General features: G+C 40.3%; 1 protein-coding gene across 2 annotated transcripts in view; it reads left to right on the top strand.

Annotated features, from left to right (window-relative positions):
- Positions 1 to 8,111: 8,111 nt before the first annotated feature.
- clocka (clock circadian regulator a) overlaps positions 8,112 to 24,260 on the top strand; it is a 136,052-nt gene continuing 119,903 nt past the window's right edge. For both annotated transcript variants that reach the window (XR_013577488.1, XM_078548002.1), the window contains exons 1-3: positions 8,112 to 8,253; positions 15,671 to 15,764; positions 19,226 to 19,285. Coding sequence is in view for 1 of the 2 variants with exons in the window: in XM_078548002.1 (XP_078404128.1) it covers positions 15,742 to 15,764; positions 19,226 to 19,285 (83 nt within the window). In the remaining variant the exon portion in view is untranslated. The remainder of the gene's footprint in view (positions 8,254 to 15,670; positions 15,765 to 19,225; positions 19,286 to 24,260) is intronic.

Raw genomic sequence — 24,260 nt, 5'->3', positions numbered from 1 at the left:
TCCTGCCTGCTCCCCATAACCCTTGACCCATTTTTATATCAAAAACCTGTTTAACTTGGCTGTGACTATATTCATTGACTCAGCTTCCACTGCTCTTTGGGGTAGAGAATTGCAAAGATTAAAGACCGTCTGAGAAGTGTTATGACCAGGTGAGGATGGGTGTAAGGACTCTTCCTTTCTCCCCACTCCTTGGTTGATTCTAACAGGGATTTTTTTTAAATTTATATGGATGAATGTGCCAATTATTTCTTGCTGATTGCTAAGAACTCAGTCCACCAGGTTTTTTTGAGTTGAAGCAAGTAAGGGGTTAGCTTTTATGCTAAAAACCCACCCAGCTAAAGATATTAAAAAGGTAAACACAAGTCCTGACTGTTGTAACACCCACATACACACACCATATGCTCCAAACTCCCCACACGGCACCCATGCAGGAGTACAAATTACAAAGCAGAGGAGATTAAATTTTGGCCAAATCAACATTCAACAATAAAGGGCAAAGATATAAAGAGTTGACTGAGTCCTCCACTGTTGTTCATGGCTGAGGCTGTTCTTAAAGCTGTAGTCCATTTTTTTTCTCCTGGAAATTCTGCTTTGGAATTTGAAGTCTTCTGCAGTGCAGAGAAGGATATAAGCAGGCAGGATCCTGCTGAGTTGCAAAAGAAAGAGAGAGAGAGAGAGGCAAGCAGCATTTCTTTTGCTGCCTTCAGATGTTCCTTTTCCAGACTGCCCTGAAGCCAGCAGCAGTGTTTTTTAAAATTCATTTATGGGATGTAGGCATCGCTGGCTAGGCCAGCTTTTTGCTCATCCCTAACTGCCCTTTAGAAGGGCGTGGGGAGCTGCCTTCTTGAACTGATGTAGCTCATGTGCTGTAGGTACACCCACAGTACTGTTAGGGAGGGAGTTCCAGGAGGATATTGACGCAGCAACAGTGAAGGAGAGGCGACGTATTTCCAAGTCAGGATGGTGAGTGGCTTGGAAGTGAACTTGCAGGCGAAGGTGTTCCTCTTAGATTGTAACAGTCGTGGGTTTGGAAGGTGCTCTCTAAGGAGCCTTGGTGAGATCCTGCTATGCATTGTGTAGATGCTACACACTGCTGCCACTGTGCGTAGGTGGCGGAGGGGCTGAATGTTTGTGGATGGAGTGCAATCAAGCACCTGGATAGCGTCATGCTCCATGAGTGTTGTGGGAGCTGCACTCATCCAGGTAAGTAGAGAGTATTCCATCACACTCCTGACTTGTGCCTTGTAGATGGTGGACAGGCTTTGGGGAATCAGGAGGTGATTACTCACTGCAGGATTCCTAGCCTCTGACCTGTTCTTGTAGCCACAATATTTATATAGCTAGTCCAGTTCAGGTCAATGGTAACCTCCAGGATGTTGATAGTGGGGGATTCAGCGATGGTAATGCCATTAAATGTCAAGGGCGATGGTTAGATTCTCTTTTGTCTGGCACTTGTTTGGCATGAATGTTACTTGCCGCTTGTCAGCCCACACCTGGATATTGTCCTGGTCTTGCTGCATTTGGACATGGACTGCTCCAGTATCTGAGGAGTTGTGAATTGTGCTGAACATTTGGCAATCATCAGCAAACATCCCCAGTTCTCAACTAATGATGGAAGGTCATTGATAAAGCAGCTGTAGATGGTTGGGCCTCCAACACTACCCAGAGGAACTCCTGCAGTGATGTCCTGTACTGGAACAGCTTGGCTAGTTCTGGAGCAGAAGTCTTCAGTGCTATTGCCGGAATATTGTCGGAGCCCATAAGCTTTGCAGTATTTAGTGCCTTCAGCCATTTCATGATATCACATGGAGTGAATTGAATTGGCTGAAGCTTGGCATCTGTGATCATCCACTCAGCACTTCTGGTTGAAGATTATTGCAAATGCTTCAGCTTTATCTTTTGCACAGATGGGCTCACCCATCATTGAGGATGGGGATATTTAGAAATGTAGAAAAATAGAAGCAGGAGATGGTCATTTGGCCCCTCAAGCCTGCTCCGCCATTCAGTATGATCACAGCTGATCCTCTATCTCAACGCCATACTCCCTCGCTCTTCCCCATACCCCTTGATGCCTTTAGAGTCTAGAAACCTATCTATTTCCTCCTTAAATGTATTCAGTGACTTGGCCTCCACAGCCCTCTAGGTAGAGAATTCCACAGGTTCACCACCCTCTGAGTGAAGAGGTTTCTCCTCATCTCAGTCCTGAATGGCCTACCCGTATTCTGAGATTGTGACCCATTGTTCTAGAACTCCCAGCCAGAGGAAACATCATCCCTGCATCCAGTCTGTCCAGCCCTGTCAGAAGTTTATACGTTTCAATGAGATCCCTTCTCATTCTTCTAAATTCCAGTGAATACACGTCTAGTCGGCCCAATCTCTCCTCGTACGACAATCCTGCCATCCCAGGAATCAGTCTGGTAAACCTTTGCTGCACTCCCTCTATGGCTTTCTTATGTATGGAGACCAAAACTGCGCACAGTACTCCAGGTGTGGTCTCACCAAGGCCCTGTACAGTTGCAGTAAGACATCCTTGCTCCTGTACTCAAGTTCTCTCCCATTGAAGGCCAACATACCATTTGCCTTAAACAAAAACAAAAAAATGCTGGAAAAACTCAGCAGGTCTGACTGCATCTGTGGAGAGAAGGACAGAGTTAACATTTCAAGTCCGTATGACTCTTCTTCAGAGCTAAAGAGAAGTAAAAATGTGGTGAAAAAATACTGTTTTAAGGGGGGTGGGACAGGTGAAACTGGATAGAAGGCCAGCGATAGGTGGAGGCAAAGGAGAGATTGTAAAAGACATCATTAACAAAAGGTCAAAGGGGTGTTAATGGTGGTAGTACTGGCTAAAGGAGGTGCTAATGGTGACATTGAGTAGAAAGCAGAATGTGATAATAGCCGGACCAGGGTAAGCACTCTGGAAAGAACAGCATGAGCAAGTGACAGATGGCCTTAGTTGGGGGTGGGATAGGTGGTGGGGAAAAAAGATCGAAAAAAGGCTAAAAGGTGGGGATAAAACAATGAACAAAAATGGAAATAAATTTAAATAATAATAAAAAAAATAAGTGGGGGGAAAAAAATAAATAAATAAGTAAAAATGAATATTGAAAAAAGGGGATCAAAAAAGGGTGAGGATGGAGAAAAGAGTTCATGGTCTGAAGTTGTTGAACCCCGTCTCTCTGCCCTCATCTCATCTTCTAATCCCAGCCCTTGCCGTGTATTCACCATACTCCCTGACCTTCCCCACTCTGATGCTGAACGTTCACTACTCGGCAAAGGATTCAGTTTCTGAAAAAGACCCATTCATTCCTACTCTCTGCTTTCTTTCAGCTAACCAATTCCCAATCCCATGTGCATTAATTTTGCACACTAACCTCTTATGTGGGACCTTATCAAAAGCTTTCTGAAAATCCAAATACACACACAATCTTCCTTATCTATTCTGCTAGCTACGTCCTCAAAAAAACTCCAGTAGGTTTATCAAACATGATTTCCCTTTCATAAACCCATGTTGACTTTCTCTAACCCTGTTGATATTTTCTGTGTCCTTGTTATCACATCCTTTATAATTGACTCTAGCATTTTCCCTACCACTGATGTTAGGCGAACCGGTCTGTAATTCCCTGTTTCTTCCCTCCCCGCTTTATTAAATAGTGGGGTTACATTTACCACTCTCCAATCTGCTGGGACTGTTTCAGAATCTACAGAATTTTTGAAGATGACAACCAATGCATCCACTATTTCCACGGCCGCCTCATTTAGTACCCTGGGGTGTAGATTATCAGGCCCTGGGGATTTATCGGCTTTCAGTCCTATTAATTTCTCCAGCACTGTTTTTTCAGTAATACCAATTTCCTTCAATTCCTCCTCATTAGTCCTTTGGTTCCCTAGTATTTCTGGGAAGTTGTTTGTGTCTTCCTCCATGAAGACAGAACTAAAGTGTTTAATTGCTCTGCAATATCCTTGTTCTCTATTACAATTTTTAAAAATTCATTCGCGGGATGTGGGCTTCGCTGGCTGGGCCAACATTTATTGCTCATCCCTAGTTGCCCTTGAGAAGGTGGTGGTGAGCTGCCTTCTGTAACCAGTGCAGTCCCTGTGGTGTAGGTACACCCACAGTGCTGTTAGGGAGGGATTCCAGGATTTTGACATAGCGACAGTGAAGGAGCGGCGATATATTTCCAAGTCAGGATGGTGAATGACTTGGAGGGGAACTTCCAGGTGCTGGTATTCCCATCTATCTGCTGCCCCTTGTCCTTCTAGATGGTAGTGGTCATGGGTTTGGAAGATGCTGTCTAAGGAGCCTTGGTGAATTCCTGCAGTGCATCTTGTAGATGGTACGACAGCTGCTACTGTGGTGGAGGGAGTAAATGTTTGCAGATGTGCTGCCACTCAAGCAGACTGCTTTGTCCTGGACAGTGTCAAGCTTCTTGAGTGTTGTGGGAGCTGCACTCGTCCAGGCATATGGGGAGTATTCCATTACACCCCTGACTTGTGCCTTGTAGATGGTGGACAGGCTTTGAGGAGTCAGGAGCATGTAACTTGCTGCAAGATTCCTAGCCTCTGACCTGCTCTTGTAGCCACAGTATTTATATGGTTAGTCCAGTTCAGTTTCTGGTCAATGGTAACCCCCAGGATGTTGATAGTGGGGGATTCAGTGATGGTAATGGCATTGAACGTCAAGGAGTGATGGTTATATCCTCTCTTGTTGGAGGTGGTCATTGCCTGGCACTTGTGTGGTGTGAATGTTACTTGCCACTTGTCAGCCCAAGCTTGGATATTATCCAGGTCTTGCTGCATTTGGACATGGACTGCTTCAGTATCTTAAGGAGTCACGAATGGTGCTGAACATTGCGCAATCATCAGCGAACATCCCCAGTTCTCAACTTATGGTGGAAGGAAGGTCATTGATGAACCATTGATGGTTGGGCTGAGGACATTACCCTGCTGACCTCCTGCAGTGTTGTCCTGGAGCTGAGATGACTGATCTTCAACATCTTCATTTGTGCTGGATGTGACTCCAACAAGCGGAGAGTTTTCCCCCAGGTTTCCATTGAGTGCAGTTTTGCTAGGGCTCCTTGATGCCACACTCGGTCAAATGCTGCATTGGTGTTAAGGGCAGTTACTCTCGCCTCACCTCGGGAGTTCAGCTCTTTTGTCAGTGTTTGAACCAAGGCTGTAATGAGGTCAGGAGCTGACTAGCCCTGGTAGAACCCAAACTGGGCGTCAGTGAGCAGGTTATTGCTAAGCAAGTGCCGGTTGATAGCACTGTCGACGATCCCTTCCATTACTTTAATGATGATGGAGAGTGGACTGATGAGTTTGATTTGCCCTGCTTTGTGTAAAGAACATGCCTGGGCAATTTTCGACATTGCCGGGTAGATGCCAGTGTTGTAGCTGTACTGGAACAGTTTGGCTGAGGCACGGCAAGTTCTGGAGCACAAGTCTTCAGTACTATTGCCAGTATGTTGTCCAGGTCCATAACCTTTGCAGTATCCAGTGCCTTCAGCTGTTTCTTGATATCACGTGGAATGAATTGAATTGGCTGAAGACTTGGTGCTGGAGACCGCTGGGGGAGGCCGAGATGAATCATCCACTCAGCACTTCTGGCTGAAGATTGTAGCAAATGCGTCAGCCTTCTCTTTTGCTCTGATGTGCTGGGCTTGCCCATCATTGAAAATGGGGATATTTGTGGAGCCCCCTCCTTCAGTGAGTTGTTTAATTGTCCACCACCATTCATGACTGGATGTCAGAGAACTGCAGAGCTTAGGTGTGATCCGTTGGTTTCGGGACCCCTTAGCTTTGTCTATCACTTGCTTGTTATGCTGTTTGGCCTACATGTAGTCCCTTGTTGTAGCTTCACAAGGTTGACACCCTATTTTTATGTTTGTCTGGTGCTGCTCCTGCACTCTTCATTGAACCTGGCTTGATGGTAATGGTAGAGTGGCAATATGCCATGCCACGAGGTTACAGATTGTGGTCGAGTACAATTCTGCTGCTACTGATGGCCCACAGTGCCTCATGGATGCCCAGCCTTGAGTTGATAGATTTGTTTGAAATGTATCCCATTTAGCATGGTGGTAGTGCCACACAACACGATGGAATGTATTCTCAATGTGAAGGCAGGACTTCATCTCCACAACGACCTGATGCCATGAGATTTAATGGGGCCCGGAGTCAATGTTGAGGACTTCCAGGGCAACTCCCTCCTGACTATACACCACAGAGCCACCACCTCTGCTGAATCTGTCCTGCCGGTGGGACAGGACTTACCCAAGGATGGTGATGGTGGTGTCTGGGACATTATCTATAAGGTATGTTTCCTTGAGTTTAACTATGTCAGGCTCTTGCTTGACTAGCCTGTGAGACAGCTCTCTCCAATTTTGGTACTGGCCTCCAGATGTTAGCAAGGAGGACTTTGCAGGGTCAACAGGGTTAAGTTTGCTATTGTCGTTTCCGTTGCTTAGGTCGATGCCGGGTGGTCTGTCTGGTTTCATTCCTTTTAGACTTCTTGGCGGTTTGATACAACTGAGTGGCTTGCTTGGCCATTTCAGTGAGAATTTAAGAGTCAACCACATTGCCGTGGGTCTGGAGTCACATGTATCTAGATAAGGTAAGGATGGCAGATTTCCTTCCAATTCACCAAGGTTTCATGGGCATCATTAGACTTTTAATTCCAGATTTTTATCGAATTCAAATTTCACCATCTGCCATGGTTGGATTTGAATCCAGGTCCCCAGAACATTACCTTGAATCTCTGGATTACTAGCCAGTGACAATATCACTATGTCACCGCCTCCCCGAATGGTGGCATTTTATCAGTGTTGAGGGCTACGAATGAAATAGCTCATTTATTTTTCTTTTTTCCCTGTCTCTCACCTTTTTCCTTCCCCCTCTACCCACCTCACGTTGCCCTGCCTTGACTCTTCAGTCCTTTCAGCTTGTCCTGCTACCTTTAAAGATTTGGTTTCTCAGAGGAACGAAGGTTCCTCTGCTCTTGGACCCTCTTTAAATTTGTACCATTGTAATATTAACATTGCCTTTGTCACCTGTTAAGAGTATAGAGAAAGGCTTTGAGTTCCACTGGTACTTGGACGGACCTATTTTTCTATAACAAAAATGCTTTTGCGTTTTGAAGCAGTCTTGTGCAGGGAGAGAATTTAGTGCCAAGGTAATGGTCAAACATTCTCATCATATCTATTTCTTTTCAAGGGGACTTTGACCAGTGCCTTATTTAGGATGCCTGGAACCAAATTTTAGTTTATTATCCTAACCATTTGTGTGATATCCACGGAAATGTTGGTTGTTAGTGGGGAGTCCCACCATAATGAAATCCGTATAGGGGACAATCTAACATTAGCATATTTAGATAAGTGGAGAGTTTGTTTGAATATCAAAGGGAATTGAAAGGTGCCAATAAGCATGTTTGCATCTTGCAGGAGTTTCATAGGTAAATAAAAGTGGGGTTATTATATCTTATTGACCTGTTGGCAGAGACAAGATGGGAACATGAAAGATCTTATATTTGGAAGGATTTGAGTTTCAAAATGTTGTGAGAACCATGGAAACTGAGATGAAAGAGAAAAAAAGTTTTTTTAGAATTACTGTGGAGAGCTGTTTGAGTAGTTGGTCTGTTGAGCTAGAGCTATAAGTTGTTAAGCTGGAGCTGAGTTGGGAGCTGTGGCTCTGGACTGGAAGAAGATACAGCTTTGAATCAGCTATCCAGTCAAACCAAAAAACTATTGGGCTGCAAAAAGCAATTTTATTCTGAAGTTTAGATTTCCACTATGAAGTGGAAGAGAGTTACAGGTTATGTGGTATGCCTTTATTAAAGCTACAGTGCTTTGCCTTGGGTACTATTACTGGATTTTTATAATTAAAGATCTATAAAAGGGAGTGTTACCTCGAGGGTATTTACTTGTGGGTCTGACCAAACAGTCTTTTTGGGGGGATGTTTTGTAAGACTACTTTTTAACTGTGCAAGTGTAATCTTGTGTACTTAAGTAATTTTTTATTCCTGTTAATAAAACTTTTACTTTTAAATTTTAAAATCCCAAACATGTCACTGGATGTCTTGCTGTTGAGATCAGTATATCTACTTCTCATTTTTAGAATATAAAGAAAGGGTAAGCCAAGTTTCCCTCTGGAATTGGGTTTGTGCAGCAATTAACATCGGCTGTGGCCATAACACAATCAAAGGAATAAAATGTAAACACAGTGCATTGTTTGCATTCAGGGTGAATTTGCATAAAAGAAGTTTGTATACAAATGAGTAAAACTGAATGATAATTTTATTATCAAGCAAGTTGTGAACAAACTGAAATTCAGCAGTTTTTTTAAAATTAAGGTTGAGTAAATGAAGAATGCTATGTTATTTACCATTTTAGGGCCTGGTTTTCTACTTTTTATGAAGGTACTTAATATTGAACATACAAATTTCTTTTTTAACTGCTGTCCATATGACCTTCTTAAACTTAGAGCTTCCATTTAATTTGTTTAGCTTCTGTATTTATTAACTCAGCTGCTACCACTTTTCAGGAAAAAAAAGCTAGACTATGATTCCAGAATGAAGTGTGACAGATAAATTACATATTTGTCATGATATTGTGTAGTTAAATTCTTGACATCAACTCCCAGTTGTTTCCCTGTTTGGAAGTTGACATAGATTTAAAGAATGAAGCATTTTTGTCTTAAATTTTAACTTGGTGTGCAATTCTTTAATTCAAAAATGATACTAAGGTGCACATCTCACTCAAAAATAGTGTCAGGTAACTGAATTTCTATCTCATCTCCCTTTTTCATATATTCTTCCTCGTCCTGTCTAATTTTATGGGCTTGAGATCTAGTCACTACACATTCTGGAAACAATCCTGGATGTTCCTCTTGTAGCATCTCGATTTCTTTCACTTCCCCTGGTTGATCCAACGCCCTCGATGAGGCTAATATTTTGAGTCAGCCTGGTCATTCCCCAAGATTCCTGCTATAGGCATTTTATACAATACTCCAACTGTAACCTCTCCATTTGCTAAATCACTTTTTAATCCAACTTTATATAATGGAACTGGTTTATAACATCCGTGGATATCTCCAATTAATATTTTTTCTTTCATTAACCTCTCTGGAAGATAAATTGTATCATCAGCCAGCATCAGTGACTGACTTGCTCCAGTGCGTCTCAATATCTTTGTTGGTTTACCTCCTTGATTAGAAGAATAAGGGAATGCCTCTCCTTTTATAAACAAAATCTTTAAACCCTGCTGTAATTTGTTTTTCCGAATTTGCTTGACTAGTCTGAAGAATTATCTCTATCTCTTTGGTAGATTCTGATCCTTCACTTTACACTTGCACTATGGCTACAGTTTTGTCAGTTATTCCCTTCTCTAAATTAGTTTTTCCTAAAGATCCCCAATACTGCAGTAGGACTTCCAATCAATTTCTAGCAATTAGCTTTAGTATGTCCAGTTTTATTACAATGGAAGCATACTATTTGCTTTTCATCACTTTTTTAGTTTCTAGCCTACTCCTTTGTTGTTTTGATAGGACACCTTTCTGCTCCTTATAACTAGTACCTTTTCCATCACCCGATATTCTATTCCTCCGATTTCCCTGTTGATTCCCATATGACCCTTTCCCTATGTTTAACTGTCTGTGTGAGATATCATTGGTATCATCCAAAACTTCCACATTTCAGTTCTTTGATACTTGTTGCTCATCTAAATAAATCTTAAATGTTACTGGAATGCTATTTCGGAATTCTTCCATAATTATGCTTTCTCATTCTCAAATTTTTTCTCTAACTTCAGTGATTGGAACCGCTGGTCCTAAGCATTTCCCTTTTCCTTGCAAATTCAGCAGATGTTTGATTAGGCTTTTTCCTTATGGTCCTAAACTTGAGTCGATAAGCTTCAGGAACAAACTCATAAGCACTGAGTATTGCCCTTTTAACAGCTTCATAGTCTGCAGATTGCTCTTCTGACAGACTAGTATATACATTCATGGCTGTACTCGTCAGGATACTTAGTAACATTAAGGTCCAAGCATCCTTTGGCCACTAGCTTCACAGCTATCTTTTCAAATTAGGTGAAATATTTTTCAGCTCCATGCTCTGTAAACTTAGGCACTAGGCAAAGATTCTTCATTATATCAAAACGCAATTCCTCATCTAAGCAACTATCCACTCTTTCGCTGTGTACTTAAGCTTTTCTCCAGCCAGTTCATGCTGTCTGATTTCTTTTTCTCTTTGAAACTCTTTCCCTTTCCTTATCTCTTTCCTCCTTTGCTAATATCTCTCTGGAGTTCAAGTTCAACTATTTTCATTTCTGTTTCCTTTTCAAGTTCAACTTTCTGCTTTTCTTTATTTCTTTCTATTTCAAGCTGCTTCATTTGCAACTGAATTTTAGCTAACTCTAGCTGTTATACACTAATTTCAGGTTTCTCTTCTTTTAATTCTGAATGCTGAGTAATTTCTTTAATCACATCACCCTTATGAAATCCTGCTTTTATTTCTACCTTCAATGTATTGGCTAACTCTCTCAGTATATCCTTAGTCAAGGATTTCAAATAATCCAGAAACTGCCACAAAAATTTTAGCAACGGTCAAAACCACTTTTGAGTTCCAATCAGTGTAATATACCTCACAGCAAAATCTGTTCCAATGCCCAGCACCTCCATGTACTCATTTCTTTAAGGATTCACAGATCCCACTTAAATTCAAGTATTTTTGATCCCACACCACTTTGTTACGATCCCAGTTAATGTTAATACTGGACAAGTCAGATTTATTAAACAAGAAAAAATGAACTATATTACACCAGACTGAATGGTTGGAAAGATCTCAATACAAACAGAAGAATACACTTCAAATTCACACTATTGTTTTACCCCAGCAATATCTCTACAGGCACACAAACCAGTGAAGACTTACCACTATAATAAAAACAGAAAATGCTGGAAAAACTCAACAGGCGTGGCAGCATCTGTGGAGGGAGAAACAGAGTTAATGTTTTGAGTCCTTATGACTGCCACACCTGCTGAGTTTTTCCAGTATTTTCTGTTTTTATTTCAGATTTCCGGTATCCACAGTATTTTGCTTTCATCAAGAGTTACCACTAGTTTGACACAAAGGCTTCTCACTTGGGACTGGCACAGTTGCAAATGGTTTTCTTCCAGTGAATTCCTGAGCATTTACTTGATGCTTCTCATCCAACTCGTATCTCTCCCCAAGACACTCAAAACCACACTCCAAACTCGCTGTTTATTCAACCACAAAGCAAGCAAAATTAGTTCTCTAATCTGTCTTCCAGTGCCACCTCTGCTAAATTGATCACTATTCTAAGTTCTATAACTGACATTTCAGTCAACGACTGTCCCTAATAGTCTTGTTGTCTTTCTTATCAGAGAACTTAAAATTCTTGTCCCGTCACAGGCACACACTGAACTTTTCACTTTGTCTTTTTCTGTCTGTCACTGGATCACTGTCACTAGCAACAGTAAAGTTTTCCTAGTTTTCCCTTTTTCTCACTGAACTTTCAACCCCTTTTAACCCATTTTTTTAACTTCGGGGTTGTAAAACCTCCTTAAAAATGTATATATACGAACAAACCAAAAGGACCTGACCTTTTAGTTTGGAATCTATCCAGACTTCCAGGCACCAAGGTTCACAAACAACCTAAATGAAATTGAAACCATTTTTACCCTTCTTAACACACATACACAAAAAATTATATAATAAATTATATTAAAAAAATTCAACTTAATTATACATTGTTCATAAAACTCTAAGAACATATATCAACTTTCTACAATTTTTCCACTTGATCATTAATGATGTTCAATAAATTGAACACAAATTCAGAAACTAAACTGGACCAGCCATACAAATTCTGTGGCTACAAGAGCAGGTTAGAGGCTAGGAATTCTGTAGGGAGTAACTCACCTCCTGACTCCCTAAAGTCTGTCTACCATCTATAAGGCACAAGTCAGGAGTGTGATGGGATACTCCCCACTTGCCTGGATGGGTGCAGCTCTAACAACACTCAAGAAGCTTGACACCATCCAGGACAAAGCCAAATTACAATTAAAGCCAAAAAGGAAAGGACTTGCATTTATGTAGTACCTTTCATGTAACACTTTTGGAGTGTAGTCACTATTGTTATGTAGACAAACGTGGCAGCCAGTTTGTACATAGCAAAGTTGCAAAACAGCAATGTGATGGATATATGATCAGATCATCTGTTTTTCGGCATTGTTTGAGAAGTAACTATTGACCAGGCTGTGTGATTAAAGCTGTAGGTAAATATTTGACTGCTCCTTGTCATTTCCCATAATGATTCTAAACCTGATGATATGATTGCTGTTTGCCAAATGCTCCCCCATTCAGAGATGTTCCACTTGCCTCAATTCATTCTTCAAAACTACATCATCTTTATTGGGCTAGAAACAGGTCATAAAGAAAGTTCTCTTGTGCACATTTCAGGAATTCCTCCTCCTCTTTGCCCTTTACACTTGTTACTATTCCTGCCTATATTAGGATAAGGGTTTTATTATCACTACTGAATTATTTCATTTTTCAGTAACTTTCTTGCAAATTTGCTTCTCTATCTCCTTCTCACCATTACTATGGCATACATCTAGTAGCTCTCTTGTTTCTTAGTTCTAACCAAATGGATTCTGTTTTTGTCTTCTGAACATCATCCCTCTCCAGTGCTGTAATAGTTTTTTTGATCAATACTACCACTCCCACTCCCTTTCTTCCTCCCCTGTATCTCTTGATTATCTTGAAACCAGTAATATTAAGCTCCTAGGCCTCCCTTCCTTGGAACCAAGTTTGTTATTGCCACTATAGCATAGTCCTTTGTGATGACTTGTGCTTGCACACACCAACCTTATTTACCATGCTACGTACATTTATGCACATACATTCCAAACTCAACTTATTACTACTTCTCTATTTTCCCCCGCCTCATCCTTCTGAACTTATTTTTTATTTATGCAATTTGCTTCCCCCCCCCACCCCCCCCCCCCCAGTTGTTTTATCCACCTTGTTTCTCCTCTCTAATGTTTCATCCTGGAGCCCATCTCCTCCCACATTAGTTTAAACCTTCCACCACAGTACTAGTTAACCTTCCCACAAAGAGATTGTTTTCAGCTCTATTGAGGTGCAACAGGCCACTTTTGCAACGGAATTGGTCCCAATGTCCAAGGAATCTGAAGTCCTCCCTCCTGTACCAATTCTCCAGCCATGTGTTAACCTGCCTCCTTCTATTCTTATACTCATGTGTGTATAGTGGGAACACATGGACTGCAGCAGTTCAAAAAGACAGCTCACTAGGGCAGGGGTAATCCAGAGATTACTCCGTTTTGAGATCCTGTTCTCTAATTTTCTTCCGAGCTCCTGAAACCGTGCAGTACCTCAGCCATCTTCCTTCCTATGTGACATGTTCCCACATGGACTGTGACTTGCAGCTGTTTCTTTTCCTCCTCTCTCCCGCTTCAAAATGTTCTGTACCCTGTCAGTGATATCCTTTCGTTATGGTATCACGGATGCAATATACCATGAGGGGCTCACATTGTGGTTGCAGAAACGCCTGTCCTACTATCAAATCCCCTATGACCACACCATTTCTACACTTTTCTGTCCCCCCTTGTGCAGTCATTTCCCCCACAGTATCGTGGATGTGCTCTAGACTGAACTTCCCCAAGGCGTTGTCACCCACATTGTTACTCAGCACTGTAAACTGAGTTGTAAGTGCCATACTGCCGGAGGATCCCTGTATGTCCAGCCTATTTCTACCTTGCTGGATGGCTACCCACTTACTATCCTCAATTTTAATTGTTGCTACAAGGTGATCATCTCCTGAAGCATGTTCTCCAGGAAATGTTTAACCTCCCATATGCCATGCAGTGATTCCGGTCACTCCTCAAGCTCAGGAATCCTGACCTCACTCTTGTACCACTCCCACAGCCACTCATTCACTTGCACTATCTTCCTGTTTCTGTACTCGTTAGCAAGTGGTAACGTAAGTGATCACCACCTTTTGACGTCTTTTTCTTCAATTTTTTTCCTATTTCCTGAGTTTCTGCCTGTGGGATCTAAACCTCTTTCCTGCTTACGTCAAAGGTTCCAACATGGACCACAACTTCTGGCTGTCCTCCTTTCTCTTGCAGAATATCCTTTACCCTGGCACCCATCATGTGTCTCATCTGGCTCTTTAGCATTAGTGATTTAGCGCTACATGAAGCTGATCCTGGCTCACATAGCCAGGATAGAAGCCAAGAAGGAAGAAATGTTGCATAATGATGTCAGCTGTTCTTAGAAAGACATGCGAACCTCATTTACTGGAAAAGAGCCATTTTGGCAAATAAAATAACAGCAGGAGAGGTGGAAGAAAAACTTAGTGTGAGGCTGCTGTAGCACTTTGTGTTAAAGCTAAGGCTAGGGCTGGAAAGGATCCAATTACCCATTACTGCACAATCTGAAATCTGCTAAACTTTGCCTGATTTTCTTTTTATTGGCAGTGTTCCAGAACCTTATTAACCAACATGGAGTTGTTAGACCTATTACTACTATGTCAGGAAGATATAATAATTCTCATAGTTATTGGAATTTATTGTAAAATAGTGGTGTGTCTGTGAGACTTAATTGGATTAAAGGCAGCTGGTCTGAAGGCTTTGTTGTAAACATGGTAAATGTGGGAAGTTTAAAATGTAAGGTCTAAAAGGACATTTGTATTTTTGAATAAACCAGACTGGATTGTTTTCAAAGGAGGGGTGAAATGTGTCACCTAGCCAGGTGAAGTTTAGAAAGTGTGTTTATTTTTCCCAAAGATTACTGGTAAAACTTAGTACAATGAGAGATTTTTTATTATGAGAAAGATAAAGGTCAAAGACATAGTGAAACAATGGGAATTCAGGCACTCAAAGGGGAAAATATGTATAAAGGAGTGAAAGCTGATTGTAAGGGTAGGTGTTTTAAGAACTGGTGTGAAAAACCTTCAGCATCTATGCCTCAAGCTGCTGTTTTCAAAGAACTGAAGTTAAGAAAACTCACTTTGAATTTGACTGGTTCAGGATATTGTTTGTCACCTTGCCTGGGTCTTTTAAAAATATGTCTTACTGTTGCCTTAACGAAAGTGTAACTGGGAGTCAGATTAAGTGGGGAATTTAGAAGTTCAGAAGCTATCATAGTAATTTGTAGATCTATGTATGTATTTAAAGCCATTTCTCCTATTAATAAATATTTAATCTAGTTTTGTAAAAACCCATAAGACTTGGTGGCCTTGTTACTACTGAATTCAAGGCATGCCTCTCGAAATTTATACAAATTGTAAAACAAGTTTTCTTTTGGGATTTATACAAATTGTAAAACAAGTTTTCCTTTGGGATTTAAACAATTCAGCATTTACCATCAGCTGTGCCATAACATACTGACCAATGAATTTTCTAGAAAGTGACAGTAACATTTTTAACAGTAACATGGTTACTTCTGGGTGACAAGTTAGCTTAAAAGTGATGCTCCCAATTTTTAAATTTGTATAACAATTAAGTATACTATGATTTTCAGTGTCATCCACATAGTTGCTGTGGTGAATTTTCAGTAATTTAAAAACACTTGTCTAAATGACAGTTTCCCACCACCGCCCCCCCCCCCCCCCCCACCGCCCCCTCTTTTTAGGCAATCGACGAAATATCTACCATAAGATGAAGTATCTCTGCCTGCCTCAGCGACCATAAACAGGGAACAAAATGAACTCAAGCTGTGCTGACAGGTATGAACTTTGTTTTGATTTTAAAAAATTAGTGATTTTTATCATTGAGTAAAATTAACCAATCCTAATGTACTTGGAGGCCTGGGAGTTTACATAGAATTACATAGAATATACCGCAGAGAAACAGGCCGTTTGATCCAACAGGCCCATACTAGCATCTTGTTTCAATAAAGTCTGCAATACTTCCTCATCTCACTTTAAGCATAAACCTCAATTCCCTTCCCACTCATAGGCTTATCTAGCTTCCCCTTTAAAGGCGTCTATATTATTTGCTTCACCTACTCCTTGTAGTAGCAAGTTCCATATTTTCATCAATCTCGGGGTCAAGATGTTTCTTCTGAATTCCCCCATTTGATTTCTTGCAAACACTTTGCCTACTCAATCGAAACTTTGCATAAATCTAAAGATTCCTGTTAGGTCATTCATCAAGAGAAAAGAGACCCAGCCTGTTTATCCTTTCCTGATGGCTATAACCACGCACTTATGGTACAGAAAGTTTAACAAGGATAATGTCATCTCCAGTCCCTCTTTATCCTCCTCCTAGTATAGTGATCAGAACTGCATACAGTACGCCAAGTGGTCTGAACAAGGTTTAATTCAAGTTTCACATAACTTCTCTACTTTTAAATTCTATCCCTCTAGAAATAAACCCTGATGGTTGATTTGCTTTTCTTATTGACCCATATCACAACCTTTTTGTGATTTATGTATTTGTGCTCCAAGATCCCTTTGCTTTTCCACCTCAGTTTAGATTCATGTTTTTCAAGTAATATGTGACTTCATTATTTTTCTTATCAAAATGTAATACCTATGTTGCAATTCATTTGTCAGATATATGCCTGTTCTGCATATATGTTAATTTCTTTTTGCAATTTGTTTTAATCCTTCTCAGTGTGAGCTAGCTCTCCAAATTTACTGTTGTCTACAAATTTAGATACTACATTTTTGATTCCAAAACTTAAATCATTAATGTAACTTGTGAACTACAGTGGTCAAAGCACTGATCTTTGTATCTTCTGCCAGTCTGAATAGCAAACCTTTACCTGTGCCCTTTGCTTTCTCTCTCTTAGCCAGCTAAGTAAACATGCTTCTAATTGTCCCCTGATTCCGCATGCTCTGTCGTTGTTCATTAGCCTATTATGTGGTACTTATTGAAAAATGCCTTTTCGAAACCTAGACATATTGCATCTACTGTGTTACTCTTGCCTACTGTCTGTTACCTTTTCAAAGAATTCAGTGAGATTGGTCAAACAAGACTTTTCCCTTTTAAAATCTGTGCTGACTATACATTATTATATTTTTCATTTCTAGATGTTCTTTGGTTTTCCTCTTTAGTAGGGATTCCATTAATTTTCCTACCACCAATGTTATGCTGACTGATCTATAGTTGCCTGGACACCTATCTTCTTAAAAAAAACGTGAGCCAACTGCCAGTCTTCTGGCACAATACCTTTCTCTAATGAGTTATTAGAAATGTATGGTAGTATCTCTGCTATCTCTTCAAAATGTGCAGATGTAATCCATCCAGACTGGGGTTTATCCTCTAAACTTAATTAGTTTAATTCATATGTTTATTTTAAATGCAGTTATTTCATTTTGTAATCTCATCATTTGATGTCATGACAACCTGTTCTGTTTCCCCGGTAAATACTGAAGTAAAATAATTATATAATATTTCTGCCATTTCTTTATCATTACATGCTATATTACCACATTCATGTCCCCACTTTCGTTTTTTTAGTTGTGCCTATAAAATGTTTTATTTTATGTTCATTGATAATTTGATTGCGTGGTTCCTCTTTGACACCCTAATTTTATTTTTTTACTTTTCCCCTAGTGTCTCTGCATTTTTCTTGCCCTTTCACATGATGTGGGCATCTCTGGCTAGGCCAGTATTTGTTGCCCAACCCTAATTGCCCTTGAGAAGGTGGTGGTGAATGGCCTCCTTGAACCGCTGCAGTACATGTGGTGCAGGTGCACCCATTGTGCTGTTAGGAAGGGTTTTTATACAGCGACAGTGAAGGAATGGCAATATAGTTCCAAATCAAGATTGTGTGTGGCTTGGAGGGAACTTCCAGATGGTGGTGTTCCCATGCAGCAGCTGCCCTTCTTCTAGGTAGTGGAGATCATGGGTTTGGAAGGTGTTGTCGAAGGAGTCTTGGTGAGTTGCTGCAGTGATCTTGTTGATGGTACACATTGCTGCCACTATGCATCAGTGGTGGAGGGGGTGAATGTTTAAGGTGCTGTATGTGGTGCCAGTCAAGCGGGCTGCATTGTCCTGGATGGTGTTGAGCTTCTTGAGTGTTGTTGGAGCTGCATCCAGGTAAGTGGAGAGTACTGCATCATACTCCTGACTTGTGTCTTGTGGATGGTGGGCAGGCTTTAGAGAGTCAGGAGGTGAGTTACTTATGAGTTATTCTCCCTTGAAATGCTCTCCACTGCTGCCCATGTATTTAGTGTATGTCCCTTACCATGCCGTCAATTTTTCCCTTAAGTATTTTTATCCTTTCTCCCTATCCCCTCCACCCTCACCTCCAACAGTAAGTGCGAGGAGCTTATGGACTTCTTTCTCACTAAGATCGAGATCATCTGATCAGCTGCCTTTGCTGCGTCCCTCTCTTTCACTAGCCCACCTGGCCAAACTTGCTATAATGCTTCCCCCCTGCCACTAGCCCTGAAGTCACATCTTTCTCTCATTTGTGTCCTCATACCCTCTTCAAGCTCACCATGTCTATGAGACCCACCTCCTGCTCCCTCAATCCTATTCCCACTCAACCAAATTCCCCTCCTGGTTCTCGTGTTAGCTGGCATTGTAAGTGGCTCTCTTTTCAGTTGTTCCTCTTTCCTTTAAAATTACTTCATTGGAAATTGTACACAAAGCCAAACATTCCAGTTGTTTTCATTCATTGTTGATTTTGGTGGAAAATAGTCAGCTTTGCCTTTTTCGTTGAGGTTTAAAGACTCAAATGAACAAAAAGCACATTTTTGTTTTGATAACCCTTGTCTGTGCCATGCATGCTACATAAATAACTGGCTCCAGAAGAAGGTAATTCAAAAGTAAAATACTGAGGATGCTGGAAATCTGAAATAAAAACAGAAAATGCTAGAAATCCTCAGCAGGTCAGGCAGCGTCTGTGGAGAGAGAAACAAGAGTTAACATTTCAACTTGATGACCTTTCATTAGAGCTGGCAGGAAATCATTTCAGATCGAAGTATTTAAACCTCTAGTTTCATAGTGAAACCATTTGTAAGATCTTTTACAAGTCCAGCTTGTCATTTTTTGGGAGGGCTGATTTGTTTAGGTTTATAGACTCAAATGAACAGAGAACATATTTTTGTTTTGATAATCTTTGTGTCTGTGTCATGAATGCTACTAAAATAACTGGCTCTAGAAGAAACTAATTCAAAAATGAGGATTTTAAGAAGCCTTATTGTCTTTATATCTCCTCATGTGTTAATAGGGATGACGGAAGGCTTTTTGATAGACTAATGGAAGAAGATGATAAGGACAAAGCAAAAAGGTGAGTCTTTGAGAAAAGGTTTAAATAAAATAGAGCTGGGGATTAACTCATTAGTAAATAAATAATTTCTGAAAGTTTTTTTTCCACTGTCATCTTTTAGCACCTGAAAAAGAATAGTTCAGAACATGATACCATTTCAACAGAAATTCCTTTATAGCTGGGGACAAAAAAAAACAACAAAAACTATCAAATTAGTAGCTTGTGAGTACATTGTTCCTTGCACAGTTCCAACTTCCCATAACCCCAGACCCATTATTATTCATTACAAATTTACTGCAAATCACCTCATTCAACAGTATCCTTTATCCTTACAGGAATACTAGTAATGAGCATATAAATACATAAAATTAAAACAGATTATACATGTTTGCTTGTCTTTTACCTTAGACAAAATTTTACTAGGTAGCATACCAAATCATACTGATTACAATATATTATTTCTATTTAACTTGTCCCAAATTTAAATAATATTGTTGTCGAACAATATGTTCAATTTATTTCTCTTCAAATAATTCTCTTCGTCCTTGAACCACCTAGAGTTTTAAAATTTACTTTTCCTTTAAAATTAAACTCAAATAAATTCCCTTTTGCATTGAGCACAGGGACCAGCAACTCATATCAATTTAAATTTCAAAAATGTCCAGGCTTGGTGATTTTAAAATCAGCTTATCAGAGACAAAGGTGTTGACAAAGGTGTAGGGAAGTTGACTACAACTGATTTACAAATGCTTTAAGTCTCAAAAGATAACAAATAGTGACAAATCTGAATGACTTTAAAGCCATTTTTTTTAAAAAAAAGAAAGGCAAAGCCGTAAGTCCAAACTATCACAATATTGTCATAAAGTTCTTTGATCTTTAAAAATGTTATATTTGCTTGCTGTGCTGATTGCATAATCCACCTGGTAAGAAAAGATTAAACAAGATCCATTTGGCTTGAGGTCAAATTAATTAGTTCAGTCCAAATATATCTTATCAATTTAAAAATTTAAAATTCCTGCAGGCAACTGAACTCTGCACTGTAAAGAAGGGCAGAGCTTCTCCACTCATTCAGACAATTTCCAAATTTATGTTTTTCCCAACTTTTAAATCTGTTTTTATCAAATTATCCTTTTTAGTGTAGTGTGAGCTTAAAACAAACGTTTTTTTTTTTAAGTTCTATTTAACTGCCTCCAAACTTAACCAACTCACATGTGAAGACCTATGTCTGGATTAAGATTCTCACATGTTTAACAAAACAAAATTTGAATTGCAACTTTGATCAGAAATGTCAACTCGAAATTATAACTTAAATTTATTTCAATTACTTCTCCATTAATCTAGATAGCAATTCACATTGTGAAATTCCTTTTAAACTTAAAAGTGCTGAAACAAAACTTAAAACAGACATCATCCACACAAAATTTTTTTTTTTTTCCCACACACATTCTCCCCAGAAGCTTCCCATACTGTACCTAGCATTCTGTATTCACTCATTTTAACACCTTAAAACTAAATCAAAACAATAGAAATAGCATGTGCTGCTTTTTAGTTTAAAAAAGGGATGCAAAGGAATAACTTAAACCATGACTCTCCGTTCGTTCTTCTTTAGCTCTTCTTTCGTCAAGGTACCTTTTCAAACAACTGTAAGTAAAAACTCAAAGTGACTTTTACAGCAGCCTCTCACAGCATAGGGGAGACAAAGAGAGTCTTCAAGGGTTCATTTCAGAACAATCAAAGCGACAAAGTTTACAGTCACAGCCACACTGCCCCTAAGTGTCATTGCTCACTAATCCCCTAGAGGACTCCCATCTCCTCTCTTTCAGAAAAAAAACTGCATTCACTCCTTAAACAACAACTGAAAACAACATACAGAACCAGGCCACATAGAAAATCAGACAGACTCAAGAATTACAAACATCCCTATAGTTGACATATACGCAATTTCCCCTTTTCATTTTCGCAGACAGCAAAACTCCACTGTGGGTTGTTTCCAACTTAACTTACTCTAACCAATATTCCACTTAAAGAAGCCATAGATATTTGCGCTGTAACATTACATCATCGCAATCTAGACCCACCACTTTTGCGTGAATCAGTATTCATTGAGCTTATGAACTCGGCAACTCCAGCAGTTGTTTGGTTGTGATGACACCATGTATGCCCAAATAGATGGTGTTGCCATGGAATCCCCTTTAGGCCCAGCTCGCGCAAGCATCTTTATTGGGTTCCATGAGAAACATTTCTTCAATGGAATGACACCCAACCTCCTACCCCTTACATATTTCCGATATGTGGATGACACTTCTGCTATATTTAAATCTGCAGCTGTATGTAATAAATTCCTTGCATGCCATAATTCTCATTCAGAGTGCCAGTGCAGAGATGATGGGCTGAATGGCCTCCTTCTATGCTGTAATGATTCTGTAAACCATTATCTTATTTCTCTCACCTTCTCTGTTTATGCAAAAAATACCTACAGTTGCAAAACTAATTAGTTTAAAGTTAAAAACACTAAACTGTAACACCCATTTTATGCTTTTACTGAATGCTAATTGGCTACTGGTAACTATAATCATATCGCTTTCTTCCTTGTCCTTGTTCTGGGCATCCCACCACCCTTTTTTGCTTAGCTGTGGGGTCTTTCTGATTTCATCCTCTCATTTTCTATTGGTTTCTTATTTTTAACCATTATAAATTTGGTTATTGACCCTTCCGGGCCCCACTCATTCTCGTCTACTCTGGACATGATTATACGGCACCCTGCCTTTGACCTGCGCTTCGGTGGTTCTGATCTGCCTGTCTCCTTGTGCAGCTCTACCTGGCCTGTCGTCTGACAGTTCTGACCTGACTGCTACCGGCTCACGGCTAAATGTGCAGCTCCTGCTTCCTCACCTTCAGCTGACTTTCAGGTTCAGGTCTCTGCAAACTGTATCACACGATCGCCAGACTTACAACCTAAATATGGAAGGTAAATAAAGGTACCCAACCACCTGGTGCGTCTAACCGACTGGTTCCTCAGTCGCTGGTGGAGACCTTGCTTGCAGCGCCAATTGTTGTAGAGTATAAGACACTTGACACAGAGTCAGCTGTAAGTGAATCGAGCAGCAGTTTAGCAGTTTATTCAATACAAGTTTGCATCCAGGGGAATGCTCTCTCAGGATGCCCTAAGAGGCAATTCAAAGATACACAGTTTCCATCAGTTATCTATACCATCTTTGTGATGCCTCATCATAAACTCTCAATGTTCTTATCTTGTATGTCTAGCTTGGTACGTCCGCAATTACAGATGAGTTTACAAAGCATTCATAGAATGACTTGACATTTAGCACAAACAATGCCCACAGTTCTGTGAATCATGAACTTTGCCTCATCTATTCTGATGATTTACTACTTTGTCCAGCCATCTGCTTTTCTTGGCTTGACCTTGATCAGGTATCCACTCCCTAGTCTGACCAAAAGGTTACATTCCTTACCACGTCCACTCTAGTTTTCTTTTTAACTGCAAACACTTTTAAAGCTTCTACCAGCAGTTTGGTCAAGTCTTGGGTAATCCAAGGGTACACCACTTCACTCATCATTAAGACATCGTGATTCAAAGAGTGATGCAGCTTGATGAACAAGTTCTCGCCATTTTGAATCATTGGTAGCAAGCTCCTCTCATTCATTAATGTCAATGCTGCTATGCTTCAAAGAGAGCTTCTGGTGTCTTTGAAGTGTTTTATTTGCCCTCCCCTGGAACACTGGCCATTTGAGAGTTGAGAAAACATGCCCTGGCAGGAGAGATGCTTTTCAGCCTCTGAACTTTGAATCACAACGTCTTAATGATGAGGCAGAGTGACAGCAGAAAATTCTTCAATTCTTCCCTGAAACTTCACTAAATGGGCAAAAATTATTTCTAATGCTACATTTAGCTGTGTCTTCCCCAACTTTCATACATGATATCTGGTGTTATTAGGAGAAGTAAAGAAACAAAAGATGGGTTTAGAGAAGCTGTAAATGGCAACAGCAGAACCATTATAAGAACGTGTTACTCAAAAGATTGGGAGGAGTGGTTATAATCTGAAATTGTTGAAATTTAACTTTGTGTATTAGTTGTGGCTTAGTTGGTAACATTCTCGCCTCTGAGTCAGAAGATTGTGGGCTTAAGTTCCATTCCAGAAGCTGAGCTCAAAAATCAATGCTTGACACTCCATTGCGGTACTGAGAGTATGCTGCATTGCTGGAGGTACTATCTTTTGGATGAGATGTCAAACTGAGGCCTGATCTGCTGTGTCAGGTGGATGTAAAAAATCCATGGCACTATATTGAATAAGAGCGGGTGAGTTATCTCCGGTACACTATCCAATATTAATCTGAACTATAAATATCACAAAAACTGACTATCTGGTCAATATCACATTGCTGTTTGTGGGACCTTGCTGTGTGCAATTTGGTTGTTGTGTTTCTTACATTGCAACAATGCCTACTTTTCAAAATAACATCATTGAACGTGAAGCCGTTTGAGATGTCTGGTGATCATGAAAGGTGCTACATAAATGCCAGTCTTTTTCTTTTTTGAGTTTAATGTTTAAAGTGTCTAATGGAAAGATAAGATACTATTCCTCAAGTTTCTGTTGAACTTCATTAGAACAGTTTGGAAGAATGAGATCAAGTGGAAGTGAGACACAATTAAAGTGACAAATGACCAGAAATTAAGGGCAGGATTTTGCCCTCAGCGGGGGTGCTTGGTGGAGGCGGTTGGGAAGCCGACCGCTGCCTGCGATCAGCACTGGACTGCGATTTCACGCTGGTGGGCTAATTAAGGCCCGCCATGTGTGAAACGCAAACGGCAGTGCTGAGCGCTGCCTGTGTGTGGGGGAGAGGAGGAGGTTGCATGGGTCGAGTGCTAACTTCATAATCTCCCTGAGGCATAGACCTGCCTCAGGGCGATGAAGCAAAATGGAAAAATAAAAAATAAAAATGTAATGAAACATGTCCCCTCATATGACTCTATTAA

This window comes from Cetorhinus maximus, chromosome 1, assembly GCF_964194155.1.
Source record: "Cetorhinus maximus chromosome 1, sCetMax3.hap1.1, whole genome shotgun sequence".
NCBI lineage: Eukaryota > Metazoa > Chordata > Chondrichthyes > Lamniformes > Cetorhinidae > Cetorhinus > Cetorhinus maximus.
The sequence above is the reverse complement of the archived record's forward strand: the minus strand, read 5'-3'. Positions and strand labels throughout refer to the sequence as shown.